The sequence below is a fragment of the Mya arenaria genome, chromosome 5 (assembly GCF_026914265.1).
Source record: "Mya arenaria isolate MELC-2E11 chromosome 5, ASM2691426v1".
Taxonomy (NCBI): Eukaryota; Metazoa; Mollusca; class Bivalvia; order Myida; family Myidae; genus Mya; species Mya arenaria.
This window is the reverse complement of record NC_069126.1, coordinates 28,520,633-28,536,353: the sequence shown is the minus strand read 5'-3', so window position 1 is coordinate 28,536,353 and position 15,721 is coordinate 28,520,633. Positions and strand designations below refer to the sequence as shown.

At 33.5% G+C, this 15,721-nt stretch overlaps 2 protein-coding genes across 2 annotated transcripts; both read right to left on the bottom strand.

Moving 5' to 3' along the window:
• Positions 1-866: 866 nt before the first annotated feature.
• Positions 867-6,750, bottom strand: LOC128234337 (uncharacterized). The gene is made up of 5 exons (XM_052948518.1): positions 6,624-6,750; positions 5,815-6,031; positions 5,313-5,329; positions 4,886-4,978; positions 867-3,011 (listed from the first exon to the last, which is right to left on the bottom strand). Exons 2-5 carry the CDS (start codon positions 5,955-5,957, stop codon positions 2,854-2,856), a joined length of 411 nt encoding a protein of 136 aa, XP_052804478.1. The 5' UTR covers positions 5,958-6,031; positions 6,624-6,750; the 3' UTR covers positions 867-2,853.
• Positions 6,643-15,131, bottom strand: LOC128235594 (uncharacterized). Its single transcript, XM_052950403.1, has 9 exons — positions 15,053-15,131; positions 13,130-13,247; positions 11,524-11,666; positions 10,241-10,427; positions 9,296-9,613; positions 8,750-8,949; positions 7,816-7,930; positions 6,928-7,062; positions 6,643-6,749 (listed from the first exon to the last, which is right to left on the bottom strand). The coding sequence occupies exons 3-9, from the start codon at positions 11,524-11,526 to the stop codon at positions 6,643-6,645; spliced, it is 1,065 nt and encodes a 354-aa protein (XP_052806363.1). The 5' UTR covers positions 11,527-11,666; positions 13,130-13,247; positions 15,053-15,131.
• Positions 15,132-15,721: the final 590 nt, after the last annotated feature.

Genomic DNA, 15,721 nt, shown 5'->3' with positions numbered 1-15,721 from the left:
ACTTTAACAATTTAATTGTATTCATATAAAACAAGTAGTTTTAACGGTATAGTATAATCATGGGTTAAGGTTGGCGTTAAAATGTTCTTAATCATTTTCACACGATACATATAGCTATTAATGATACTGTTGATATGCTGTTCCCACACAAATTATAGGTGAACTATATTATTTTGTTTCAAAATTGTTAAAGGATTTGATTCGAAATACCTTCTACTAAAACTACAGTGCTACAGTAGCCCTTGGTGTTGAACATAATTATTTTGCTTCCTAAATCCTCAATGTATTCACCGTTATCATCAGCTATGACGTTACGTATTATCAATGTGACACGGGGTTGTTGACCCTGAATTGAATGACGCTGTAAGGCGGTGTCTATTTCTTTTTCCTTTTTCTACCATAATCGGACCAAATCTGTATTTTGAATATTGATGACTGGGAAAAACCGTGTGTCACATTGTTACCTTGATTATTTGATCAATATCAAAGCGCGCTAAAGGGCCACATTTTACAAGAAAATAAGTGTTTATTACAAAATTGTATGGCTACTATAGTCAAACTCGTTGACACCTCTAACATAAATAAACTGTTTTTCATTTTTACTGATCATATTTTACTGATATTTTACATAGTTAGGTTCTCAAATATTATAACAACATTTTAGCATTGTCAGATATAAAGCAATTAACTCTATAAGTTACCATCTATCTCCGTAATGTGTTTATTTACACAATGGTATTCGTTCTGAGAGAAATATAACACTACCCAGTCAAAACATAAATTATATTCCGAATTCATTTTGTTCATTATCTAAATATTCAGGGGTATTATTATATGCAGCAAAGAAAAACACGTGATTAATAGAATGTATGGAACAGTTTATACAATTAAATGCAAACTCATCAAGTTATTTTGTTTTGAAACCAAATGCGGCTTCTCAAATACATAATAATATAAAGAAACATTTAAAGCTGCACTCTCACAGATTTACCATTTTGGCAACTTTTTCAAGTTTTGTCTTGGAACGAGTCAAAATTTATATTTAAGTTCAAGAATTGATGTTTATGCATTTTTCGTAAAACGTTAGTAACGGTTTAAGCCATAAAACATTTATTTTCGGACGGAAATATGAAAATCTACAATCTGATTGTTTGTCAGCAATCTTATATCATTGGTTTGCAGATATATACGCAAAAATTTGACTTTTCCAAACAAAAAAATAAAAAAAAGTTGTAAAAAATGGTAAAAGTGTGAGAGTGCAGCTTTTAAGCAAACGCTACATGAAACGTTGATAGAAGAAATAGGCTGTACATATTTGTCACTTTTAAAAGTCATGTCAATTGTGTTGAAAGCATTATGAGCTGATTAATATATCACGAGGTGAGCGCCCCTTGTCTATTCGTTGTCGAGGCAAGGTATGACTCGTTATTTCCCTCTTACGTCATATCTACTACAATACCCATTCCTGCTTGTTGCGGTTCTCATTACTTTTACAGTCTAATATAAATACAAAATTCCCTCGTCCTACACGCCTTGAAAAGGGGAAATAATGATACTTGATAATGATGACTTCAAATGTACACTCTATTTTCACATTTGATGTTATTGTTATGTGTACACGTTACTTAATAATAATAAGTGTCTAACGTTGACATTGATGACTTGGTAGACAAAATAAAAAACAAACAATTTTACAAATAAAAAATATGTAATCCATTTTTGCTGCTTTGAAATTGACTATGATATCAACCCGGAAATGCACACATTATCCTCCAGTGTTCACACTCATTAATAGCTACTTATGACACTTCGAATGAAAAAGGATGTAGAGTGAATTCGACGTATGAAGTAAACTGCAGAGAATGTGTTTTTCCTTCATGAACTATAACAACAATGTGTGTGCTTTTAGTGCGAGCTAGATAACAACCGTGTGTGCGATATGTATACATGAGAAGTGATGCAGTACCTGTGATTTATGTGTAATAAAGATAAATGCAATACGTATGCCAGATTTATGTGAGAGTACTGGCATATGCATGGCTAACTATTGTCGTTTTTGTTGTCGCCCATTGTCATATTTTATTGCCACGAAAACAACATCTTGAAAAATCCCGACACACTATGAAATGATGCAGCTCATCTACAAATTAAGCGATAAAGAATGCGAGGACATGAAATTTTTACAATTTGTCAATCGATTCGTAGATGTTGACAGAAACATTTTGATATCAGTGCGACAAATTATATTTGAAACTATATAAAATCAGAAGAAATGCGGCGTAACTGCTATTCTACTTTGTTTCACTGCTGTCATCAGTGCAAATCTTACATGTACATTGTGACATTTTGATCAGATTTAATTTGGATTAAAAAATGAAGTGTCTACAAACATGTTGAAAAAAAGGACAGAATCATACGTTATTGCATGAGAACACATTAACACTATGCAATAAAGAAGACAAAGTTAAAAGAAGCATTGTAATATAGCAAAGTAAACGTTCATCATTATGGACATGAACATTGATTAAGCGACTAGTTTAACAACATCAGTTACGACCGATTCTAAATACATCAAATGGTAAGCAAACTGAATATAATCAATGATATTGTTACAGTTCAGTTCTTATGCATTATTAATGTTCGAACAAGGGCTCTGTATAGGATTACATTTATTTTATATAAAGTATATGTGACATCGGTGTCAACCAATTTAAAAGGAGCAGAACTACGTTAAAATATCACAATTAGCTTTCAAAGTATGATAAATGATTCACGTGTAATATATTAATCTAGCAACGTTACATCAATACACAAAAAGTATTCGGGTCATTTTCCTCGTGTACATTCATTTAACTAATCGTCTAACACAGATCCTTTCATTTTAGCTGTCTGAGCAAAATCGATAGAAACGTATGTTGTCCCGGCGTCAAAATTCACTGTTGGAATCCCTCGTGTGGAACCCTCTGCGGGTAGATCAAGATCAGCGTAGATGAGTGCACTTTCCTCTTCCTACATTGAACAACACAAACAAAAACGTTCATCAATTCATTACGATTATGTAATAGGTAATTCAAAAATAAAATTCAAATGGAGTTGAGTTGAAGTCATTTTGACTACATTTAGTTTAAGACATAATACTTACAAGGAGATTAAAACACATTAACTACATGGAGATTAAGACATACACAGGGAGTAAAACATAGTAACAACGTGGATAATTTAAGACATTGAGTTTCAAACATATTCAATACACGGATTTTAAGGCTTATACACTACAAGGAATTTCAAACATATTCAATACACGGAGTATAAGGCATATACACTTCAGGGAGTATAATACATAGACATTATAGGGGGTATAAGGCAAAGACACTACAGGAAGTATTAAACATATACACTACCGGGAGTTCAAGGCATATACACTACAGGAAGTTTAAGGCATATACACTACAGGACGTATAAGGCATATACACTACAGGACGTATAAGGCATATACACTACAGGAAGTATAAGGCATATACACTTCAGGGGGTATAAAACATATACACTTCAGGAAGTGTAAGGCATATACACTACAGGAAGTATAAGGCATATACACTACCGGGGGTTCAAGGCATATACACTACAGGGAGTATAAGGCATATACACTACAGGAAGTTCAAGGCATATACACTACAGGAAGTATAAGACATATACACTTCAGGGAGTATAAGACATATACACTACAGGAAGTTCAAGGCATATACACTACAGGAAGTATAAGGCATATACACTTCAGGGAGTGTAAGGCATATACACTACAGGAAGTGTAAGGCATATACACTACAGGAAGTATAAGGCATATACACTTCAGGGAGTATAAGACATATACACTACAGGGAGTATAAGGCATATACACTACAGGGAGTATAAGGCATATACACTTCAGGAGTATAAGGCATATACACTACAGGGAGTATAAGGCATATACACTTCAGGGAGTATAAGGCATATACACTACAGGAAGTATAAGGCATATACACTTCAGGGAGTATAAGGCATATACACTTCAGGGAGTATAAGACATATACACTTCAGGAAGTATAAGGCATATACACTTCAGGGAGTATAAGGCATATACACTACAGGAAGTATAAGGCATATACACTTCAGGGAGTATAAGGCATATACACTTCAGGGAGTATAAGGCATATACACTTCAGGGGGTATAAGACATATACACTACAGGGAGTATAAGGCATATACACTACAGGAAGTATAAGACATATACACTTCAGGGGGTATAAGACATATACACTACAGGAAGTTCAAGGCATATACACTACTTGGAGTATAAGCCAAATACACTATAAGGAGTATAAGGCATGTACACTTCAGGGTGTACAAGCCAAATACACAACATGACGTTTAAGGCATATACACTACTTGGAGTATAAGCCAAATACACTACATGACTTTTAAGGTATATACACTACATGACGTTTAAGGCATATACACTGCATGACGTTTAAGGCATATACACTACATGACGTTTAAGGCATGTCTAGGAGAAGTAATTTAAGACATATTCAAGTCACTGACAGTAGGTTATAATTACAACAGAGAGTTGCAGACATATTACTTTCAATGAGTTTAAGATAAAATTATTAGTGTAGGGAGAATAAGACTTATCAAATACGGGAAGTTAAAGACATTCTTCATACGGAAAGTGTAAGTAAAATAAATTACAAGATGACAATTTAACTAAAGGGACTTTAAGTCCAAATAACTACACAGAGTATAAGTTTAAGACATATTAAATACAGGGTATTTAAGATATATTAACTACATTTTTTTATTACAGGGAATTCAAGTACCTCAGGTTTTGTAGTTTTTCTCTCTTCCTTTTTAACAACACAGGCGTACTCAACCGGTTCAGCAATAGCTTCAGATGGAGCATCACCGTGATTGAAACCAGCCAGATTGTCGTACACAGGACCTTTCCACAATTATATAGAATTGAACATCTTAATGATTTATTAAATTCTGATCACCCTTTTATTTCCTAACTGGCATTTTTGAAATCAAACTTGTAAATCTCTAATCGCATCGTAATTATTGTCAGTTATCCCTCTAACCTAGTACCTTCAGTAAAAATCGCTTTGTTTGTTGATTGTTATATAAAATGGTATTTCATCAACAACAAATCAGTACTGCTAGAAGCAATGCATTTGTTTTTGTGGTACACAAGTCTTTAAAATATAAAGAGAGCATTCCAGAAGATGAAAGAATGAAAGGTAACATTTGAAATGCAACAGTTTACATGCAATTACCTAGCGGTTGAAAACTCCTGCAAAAACATAAGCGTGGATGATTACATTTGTGATTATACAAACACCAGTCCTTCAACATAAACTACAATGTTCGTCCCTTATATAATCTGTGCAGGTTACTTCATCAGTGTATAGAAATTGTATTTTCTATTTGATCTTAGGCAATTTCAGTTATTATTAGTTTTTAGGGACGTACATGTTTAATCCTGGCTACGACCTTTTTTTAAACTTGTTGACGATGATTTAATTTAAAGCAACAAAAACACTATCTTATTCGAACAGAAACTTGTAAATAAGCCTAAATTAAATCATTTTATAACGTAACTAATAATTGTTTGACACATTTATCAGTCACATTTCTATGTTTAACTCCAGCTCCAATTTGAATGGTCGATGATGTTGTTACAAGCAGTTTTCACATCGAAAACAACATTACTTTCTTCTATATCTGACCCTATAAATGTGAACGACTGACTGAAAATTAAATTAGAAAAAAACTTACGGTCGTCGCTCCTGTATATGTACACTATAAGAACCTTCTCTCGTCGGGACTTTCTTTCTTCTTTTCGATAATACCACACACCCGACGGCTAACATAACGATAATAAGAACAGCAAGACAACCACATATGATTCCGATCAACATGGAGGAAGAGTTGTCTTTACCGGTGGATGGTGAAGTAGGCCTTGGATTCGGTATTGTTGGTTTAAGTGACTTTTCTATACAAATAATATTTGATATCTAAATCTATTAACATTCGACAATTATCCCGGCGAAGGGGTCATTTGGAAGCATACATAGAAAATATGAGATGACAATATACATTTAATACAGTCAGGGGCTGGTATGGGCGATTTTTTGAAGTTGTAGGGCTTGTGTTCAGCCGTTTTATAGCCATTATTATTTTCTTAAACGCCAAAATGTATCATCGTTTCACATTAGATTTTCCAATGAATATTTAAACTGATTTAGCCAAAATGTATACAAAATCGATGTTTTCATGACTTAGTTTATCATTTAGTGCTTATCTTTAACGTTATTGCAACAATAAGTATTTTGTAGCGTTATATAATTTGCGTTTTCCTTCCTCCTTTCGATAAAACCACGCACCCGATGGCTTTACACAACGATGATCAGAACCACCAGACAACCGAGAATGATTCCAATCAACATGCTTTCCATTCATTGGGAAGGAAGGCTCTTATGTCATGTTGATATGAACCATTTACGGTTATTAAGCAAAACTTTTCAACAAAATAAAAAACACCTTCTCGTTGGTATCAAATCAAATGTTCATCCTAGTGTACATACCTTTGACCAAGATGAAAACTTAATTTACCGCCGAACCAATTGTGTTTGTCGCATTGCATGTGAAGTTATGGCGGCCAGTTGAGTGAAATTTCATGTTCAGTTCTATGCTCTCTTCAGTCTCTTTACCTGAATAAGCAAATGTTAGTTATACATACAGAATATAATGTCTTATTTTCCTTCAGACTAATTTTCAGTTTTTTGAATAAGCGTATAGTCCTATTGTATTGTACATATACATCTTATTCTTAAAAAGCAAAATGAAATACGTTCTACGATCTTTTACTTATCAGACACAAACAAGTACCTATATCATTCGAAGAAGTGTTTGACCATTCTATCGTAGCTGCTGGGTTTGCGTCACATTGACATAAAACGGTAATACTGTCATCCACATAGGTAGTAACTGGGGAACTGGGAGAAAAACTGATGAACGGCTTGACTGGAAGCGTGAAAAGAACATCAGGCATATTGCTCAGAACTTTATGCAAAAAACACCTTACAGACGACATCAGTATTATCTTTCAATGAGAAATATTTATAGCATGATATTATAGTCTTATAAGCTAAAACTGTGTTAACTTTAACAAATGTCTTGACAATCGGCCCATTGTTAGCATCAGGTCATGGTCAGATACAGATGGGTATTGCCGAAAGTATGTTTCTATAATAATGAACCTGAATACATTACATAATGATTTGCTTAGTGTCAGGTTTTGCGCCATGTAAACAAAAAAAATGGACATTGTAAAAGTTTTGGATGCAGAGTTTCTGTAAGGCCGTAGTCCATGTGCTTTATTAGTATCGGTGCTATGCATTTGTAAGGCAACGATTCATGTTCATTTAACCAGGACAATGTCAACATTTTGAATGCTGAGTTTATGTAAGGCCTTAACCTATGATTATTCAAATAGGGTCATTGTTAAACATATGAATGCTGAATTTTATTTCGCTTAAATCCATATGCCTTGAAATACGGTCATTGATACAGCTTTGAATGCTGAATTCAGTTATGCCAAAAACTATGTGCCATCAAATGTGGTCATCGTTAGAATTTTTGTTGCTGAGTTCCTAAATTGCCTAAATCCCTGTGTGTTCAAATAGAGATTTTGATGTTTGGCGTTCTGAATTTTAAAATTAGCGTTTTATTGTTTTCATTCAATACAAATTGGCTAATAATGAAGTGTTAACTTACAAGTAATGTTGAGGTTATAGGTGTTGAATATTTTGATCTCTGGAAATGCAGGATTTTCTATGTTACATGAAATAGGTTCTCCATTGTTATGTCGAGTGAGGTTCGCAGATAAAATCTGCAAATGGACATGGAAAATGATCAATTTCACATTGATTCTGTAATACAATACAAAATGTTATTTCATCGACATCGATAGATCATACACATGTCATTTAATGTATCCTTCTAGAAAATATCATGCAGTAAAATGAATAATACCAATCATACATAGAGCTTCACATCATTGACGGTGCTATTTAAGTAACAGTTAAGCGAATACCAAACGTTTTCCAGCTTAATTAAACTTATGCTTAACTGCTTGTTTCTGCTTTTCGCAGAGAAGTTCATGATATTTTATGCGAAAAACTACAGAAACATGCTCAGTAGCAAAACGTTTAAACATAAACCCGGTTTAATGGCACTGGGTAAACGCCAAAGACATAGAACATAAAAACAAAATATTACAAACAAGAAACATGGAAGAACAGCACAAAACTCATCAAACAGAACTGTGTATACATACAATATATGAAAAAACTACGTATGATTATCAAGGATTGTTAGGAACCGCATTGAAACGGTCAGTAAAATGTAAATTTACTGGGGGTTTAAACCAGTTTAAGTACACATCCCTCACTTTTATCCCAACAATCCTTAATAAAGAAAAAACGTAAAAGGTAAATATTATCAAAGTATTCAAAACTCACAATGTTGCGTGCAGGAAATAATAAGCGTTTATCGAGCATAAATCAATATGTGAGAAACAATTGTAACTATAACGATAGATTCAAGGGGCCGTTTTTTGTATAACCACAATTTAAATAACGATTCAATCGTAAAACGTTACATATACGTGTTCAATTTATTTTTGAAGACATGCTCAATGAGGTATTACCTTAGTCCTAACATGTCCGGATAATTGTTCAACCTTTTCCTTCTCCTGGGAGGATTCATATTCAAATTTGGACGTAATGTTCCATCTTATTTTACTAACAGGATTAGATACGTCGCTTGTACACTGTAACCGGAGACTGGTATTACCTTTTTCATCGTTGGTTCTCTCTAATTCTTCAAGCTGTATAAACTTTGGTGGAACTGGTTGACAAATATTTAAGTGACAAGAATGAATTGATTTCTGTGGTTACATTTGCATGGAATTCAGATTTTAAAAATTCACACCAATTTTGGTGCAAGGGATCAATGACAAGTTCACACTTCTAAATGGCATCACATTTTCAATAACTATGTACATTACCCACTGTTTGTTTTATAATAAATGTACATGTACATACAGTTCATTGTTATCTCTACTTATCAATATATGATAAACAAACATTGCTCTCTATTTTGAACAGGGATGAACAATATAGTCCAAATTTATGTGTTTTATCCATTTCAATTTGTTTAACATAACGAACTCCATTAGCTAAGTTATACTTACATAAGACATCAATGCCAGAAGTTGAGCAATGTGTTTTCATTCTCTGCGTGTTTTGGTCATACTCTCGAAACTTAACACAACAAGTTAAGCTCCTGGTATTGTCATATCTGCTAAAATTGTTTTCTAATATTGTTTCAGCATCAACTGTTTTATCGTCTTTCATTTTGGAAAAGCTGTTGCTTGTATTGTAAGTTGTTAAATTGTATATGAAGTAAAGTCTTGGCTCTGGTCTGGCATTGAAGGTTTTGCAAGAAATGCTTGCATGTTTTCCTTCTTTGGTTATTTCCAAAAGCGTGATTGTAGGAGTCGATGGTTTCCCTTTGAGTAAAAATAGGAACATTAATTAACTTTTATTCGTGTTCTTTCTTCATATAATCCAAAGAATATAATGAAATGAATTGCACTGGTACCAAATTTGCGATTAATCGGAATTGTCATCGCATAAGATTAAACTATCATTTTTACTTATTTGTAAATTTTCTCAGATGTAATAAAATGCATTTCATATCTGAAAATACTACATCGTACACAATTGTTACAAGGAATCATTTAAAATTATTTTGAATCTCTTTAAAATAGTAATGTCGTTTCATGGTATTTTGCAGAACTAAAAGAATGCAAAGTTTCACTTTGGCAATCATGTGAGCTATAATGATATTTTCATCATTACAAAGATGTTTTCACTTCAAGCAAACATTTTCATGATGAGACACACTCATTTACAATTAAACCATTATGTGACATTTTGAGAAAGGACCGTATCTGATGCTGGAAAATCTCGTTGTTCAATCTCTTTGCTTGCCCATTTCATTTGAATTTATGCAAAGTTACATCACACCCTTTCTCTTTCGCTGCTGCTTTGTTTATTATATTGTGTAAATACTACTACTAATATATGTTCATGTAATATAACACGGGTTTAATGGTAAAACAAATGTAACTTACGCAAAACGAGAAGAGTGATTGATACTGTTTTCGGCTGTTGGCCATCCCTAGCAACCTCGCAAGTAACGGTATGATCTGTGTCCTCATCACTCGGCATGTATGCATAAAATGCTCGATAAAATGGAGAAACTTCGATAGACACATTGGGAACCTCTTGCCCATGTTTCCTTAGCGTCAATTGCACATCCTATAACAAATACATATTATACTCTAAGACAGTTCATAGAATCCCCCAGTTATCACAATATATGAGAGTGTTTTCTTTAAATGCATCTTTGAATAATCATCTTACGTACAATAATTATCATTCTTCGGTGCCATTCTTTTAAACGAAACAGAATTATACAGAACTTACTTTTAAACGATAGACGATTGTTAAAGACAAGTTGCAAAGTATAGACTTAAACAGTCTCTGAATGCAACACAAAATAAAAATATCATGTGGAATACTCATTCACGTACCGTATGAACGGTGAAATTGCATACAGCTGTTTGTTTTAAGCATTGTAATTGTCGGTTATTAAACAAAATTAACGCTATGTTGTTTACATCAGTTTAGACCCGATATTTAAACAGAGCAATATAAAAAACAACGATATTGTAGATGACTCTATATAAAAAATACTACCAACTGAAACCAGCCACATTCAGTATCTGTACATGACAATGACACGGTTAAACATTAAAGCTAACCTCTCACAGATTTACCGTTTTGACAACATTTTTATTCTTGGAATTAGCCTATTTTCGCGTAAATTTCTGCAAACCAGTGATATATGACTGCTGACAAAAGATCAGATCGCAAATGTGTTATGGCTAAAAGCGTTACTAACGGTTTAAGAAAAATGCATTAAACATTATTTTTTAACTTAAATATCAAAATCCGCGATCTGATTTTTTGTCGGCAGTCCTATGTCACTAGTTTCCATGTATTTCTGCATAAATGGCTCGTTCCAAGACAAAAAAAATGTTGTTAAGACGTTCAATCAGTGAGAGTGCAGCTTTAAAAACACGTGAACGTGTGTATTGAATTCGGTCAAATGTGTACATGCATTGAATGTAGTTGGAATGAAAATAAAAGATAAAATGTCGCGGTAAAGGAATAAAAACGTAATGTCCGTCCTATATACGCGAGTCAATACTGATATTCAGAAGTAACATCTTAAGTCTGGTTTATGATTCGAAATTATACATCTTTTTTGACCTATCAAATTGTAATTTAGAGGACTGCTGTATGTTTAAAAAAGTGACCAAATAAATATTAGGAAGCAAAAGCTGTGTACCATGTCTTTCTGGCTGATTCCAAACACAACACATTCCACGTTTGTGTAGACGCCAACCGTTCCCACCAGGCATCGTTGACACTCCAACTCTTGGATGGTAACGTTGTCAGGGAATTGCAGATTTGTGGAAAGTACCTTAGGCTCTTAAATGTAAACGTTTTAACCATCAAATTATATCTTAAATACATGTATTTTTGTTTCATCATTAAATCGACGTCAGAAAGAATGTAATATATTGGTCAAAAATAAAATAAAAACATCCTTCTGCTTTTTATTCAGAATCAGACATGTGTGTGTGTGTGTCTCATTTTCGCACCAAAAACTCCTTTGGAAAGCCTAATTTCATTGAATATAGGACTTTCAATATCGTTTTAGGACTGGTTCTTTCAATAAATAAGCAATACAAATGACAATACAATTGTTTTAGAGAGCACATAATAAAGTATATGAATTGTTGCCATTGTTGTTATATGTATTCATGTTATTTTTGTCCGTCTCAACTATTCTTTTCAGTGACGTATATATTTCCTTAACGCTAGTTGTTGACATTGTTTGTTTAAAACATTGTTTTGCTATTCGCTTGTGTTTAGTTTTGTTTTTCTTCAAGGAAAGCTTACAAAGGTTTGTTTTTCGTGCACTGACATTGTTGGCACTGGATACGAATCTTAAGATTAATGTATTTACCATTATTTTATGATAAGTTATCAGGCCAAATAAAATGTTTTGTCTGTTTTGATGACTTATGGATAGCAGTAAAAGTCAGTTTTATAAAAAGCCGCGTGTTGCATTTTAAAGAAGTATATATTCTAGTAAGCAGTACCAGTCTGGAAATACCCGCGTACTTTTAACCTTACTGCTATTAGTTCATGACACGTTAATGTCAGGTCGATATCGAATAATGAAATATACTGCTACCAATGGGTTCAAAATTTATCTCAAGCATTATCAAACTATCCTTAATTTAAACAACTAACCTATTTGATAAGTTAATGAAGTCATTAAATCGACTCAGTTGTTAATTTACGACTCAAAAACTATAAACGACTTATTTCCTCGCTAAAGGAACTTAAAAAATAAGTTCCTTAGTTGAGGAGCTTGATAGGTTAACAGAATTAATTAAAAAAAATAGTAATAGAAAAAACTAAATCGTTTACACGCGGGTTTTAAACGACTTACTTTTACGGTTGACTAATTATAAACAATAACCAATCATTAACATTTAATTATGATTATTGGTTGTCGATAGAGGGTGTTATCACGTATATAAACATTTACACATGATAAGTATAAATATTAATGATACGATACTACACTGTTTCTGTCATCTGTGAACATAACAATCCTTGTATATTCTACTTTTACTGATCTTATGATAGAGATAGCAACATTACACTTAAAAGGTTAGTAATAAACATTTATTTAAGCAATCTTTGGTAGCAAAACGTTACACTTTGGAATGAATATATGAATAGATAAATGAATAAGACATGAAAGATTAAATTATCCTTTTTTAATATGACGCTTAAAATCAATTTAATATTTCAATTAAAGCATGCACTTTACAATACCGATGATCGGTGAATCATTACTGATTTGTTTTATATACCTTTTACTGTAATTAAAACAGTTTCCGGCGGAGAACACGTAATGCCTCTTAAATATGCAGTGTAAAGACCAGTATCCTCAGCTGTGACGTTACGTATTGTTAACGTGACGCTGCCATGCTGAACGTCAGTATGAAAACGTTGCAAGGTAGTATTAATGAGGCTCGGCTTGTTTTGAAGATATTTCCACCATTTGACTAAACTTGTATCACGATTTATGTATGAACTTGAGAACTCCACTTTCACATCGTCACCTCGATAGATTTGTTCAGGATTTAAGAGCAGCAGTTTCCCACATATTACAAAACAAATAGGACATTATTAGCAAATGCAATGAATATTCTGCAAAACTATCAAATATCATTTACATTTCTAACACGAGCAATGATTATAATAATGATTTCTAATCATAAACGTTATCAAAAGCTATAGAGCCGAATTCATAACAATGACTCTCACTCACCCTCATTGAGTTAAGCCTCTGTATTCACATAACGGCTAAGATATTTTTCAGTGAAAGTATATCCGTATTCACAGGTTTGTGTGAGACTCTAGTGTTTTGCGTTAGTGGGAGATTTGTGAGTGCTTGGCTACGCCACTTGAACGACGCTCGAGGATTGGTTGTGAATACAAATTGAATAAGTGTGAGTGATAAATGTTCATGACAAGTAGAAAAGATGGAATACATGAGATATTTGAAACAAATATTGGACATCCTCGTTCCCAGACACTATTCAAGAGACCGGTATAATCCATTGAAATACATGTACCTCAATAACATGGACTTCTATAAAATCAAATTTTCAAAAGGATGCACCAATCACATATATTGTTTGTTTGGTGTTGATCTTAAACGCCAAGCAAACTTGATGGTTGCAATTCATCGATGGCTACTATTAAAGGCAGCTTTATGCAAGTGACGATTGCGGCCTTGAGGCGTGAAGTTAGCGGCCTTGCGGCCTAGCGGCATGAAGTTGGCAGCCTAGCGGCCTCAATTTGTTCACTATCTCAAAGTAATTGTCCATGTGTTTAATTGGAAACTAATGATAAATCAATGTTTTAATTTCTACATTATAAATGCGGCCTTATATTGTTTTCTATTTCAAAGAATTTTATATAAGTTTTCTTCTAAAACAATGCTAAAATCATTGGTTTTATTCAAAATTCATCATTCTGGAGCGATAATTTACATTTGTTTCAAAAAGTCGATCAAGCGGCATAGCGGCGTGATTGTAGCGGCGGACGGCCTGGCGGCCTAGCGGCCTAAAATTTATTATAATTATATATTTTTTATTATTATAAGACAGCTTTATGCAGACTACAAAAGCAAGATTATATACGAAAGCATATTTCAATCACGTAATACAATTTAAACGGCTACATATAAAAAAAAGAAGAAAAAGGTGAATTTTATTATATTTTATAAACAATTGTCTAAATATGTTAGTTTAAGTTTTCGAATACTAATTTATTGTCGTTATTGTCACTGTATCTTACAATAAGGTACACACATGTTTACATTGTTTACTGTAAACACCACTATAGTCAAACAGATAATCCGATATGATCATGAAAACATACATGGATTTGTACTGTATCGGTCACTTGCTGAAGTGGAGTGTTAGCGAGGCCTCTGACTACGATCAGTTTACTTGGGTGTCTATCCCCTTATTCCACTCAAGTGGTCACTTGAGTGTCCCTTACGGGAATGTGGTTGGAGTGTGAGTGAGAGTGGATGTTCTGAGTTCGGCCCTAAGCAATACGCTATGTTATTATGGTTTTAACATCGAAATTCGTCTTTGTCTTTAAATAAATAAACGGCAGTATCTTTTCTAAGATAAATATAACACGATCCTGTCTAAACACACACCAAATGCCGCTTCTCAAATATATCATAATGTTTACTATTAAATAAAGAGTCTTACCTTCGCACTGGTGACTAGGTAGACAAAATAAAATATAAGCAATTGTAAGAATGAACCACATACAATCCATCTTTTTTGTTTTAAAACTGACTGTGATAACAATCAGAATATACAAACGTTATCATCTAGTTCGACAGCCACTAGGACGTTTAATAATTGACTAGAGGACCCTCTTTGTCCTGCTACTTAAGACACTTAACACGAAGAGTGAAACCGTCATATAATCTTCAAAGTTTGAGTCACATTGACCCGTTAGATACTAGTGTATTGTTTTATATGAGCTGCGAAAGTCATATGAAACCATTATTTGTAAACCAAACAGTAAAATGTTTGTGAAATTTAATGCGCAACAACTACACGGCCTCTAAACGCAAGCTCCACCACTTTACGGTGGTGCAAAGAAAAAGAGCTGTCGACACTTCCGTCATGGAGCTGTGCCCTATGTTTACATGAACAACGTGAGTATGGTTTATATTTTATTTGATAATTTCATTCAAAGGACATATTTCGAAAATCGGAGAATGTGGTACCGTGTAAGAACACTTCTACTGTAGGCTGGTTACTATTTCGTTTCAATATTGTGCAAACTGTGGTGCCAAGAGCTTTTCTCCCGAATCGGACTTGTGCATATTTTGAGATCTATCAATCTTTTTAATGTGTAACGTTCCA

What these genes read in the sequence shown, in the direction of transcription:
- LOC128235594 (XM_052950403.1), bottom strand. An exon ending in TTCTGGCATTGATGTCTTAT is followed by an intron (nt 8,950 to 9,295) that starts GTAAGTATAACT and finishes TTTGTCAACCAG; the next exon opens with TTCCACCAAAGTTTATACAG. An exon ending in CTATAACCTCAACATTACTT is followed by an intron (nt 7,063 to 7,815) that starts GTAAGTTAACAC and finishes TCACGCTTCCAG; the next exon opens with TCAAGCCGTTCATCAGTTTT.
- LOC128234337 (XM_052948518.1), bottom strand. Translation starts at nt 5,957, where the DNA reads ATGTTGATCGGAATCATATGTGGTTGTCTTGCTGTTCTTATTATCGTT. An exon ending in GTACGCCTGTGTTGTTAAAA is followed by an intron (nt 3,012 to 4,885) that starts AGGAAGAGAGAA and finishes GTTGTTCAATGT; the next exon opens with AGGAAGAGGAAAGTGCACTC.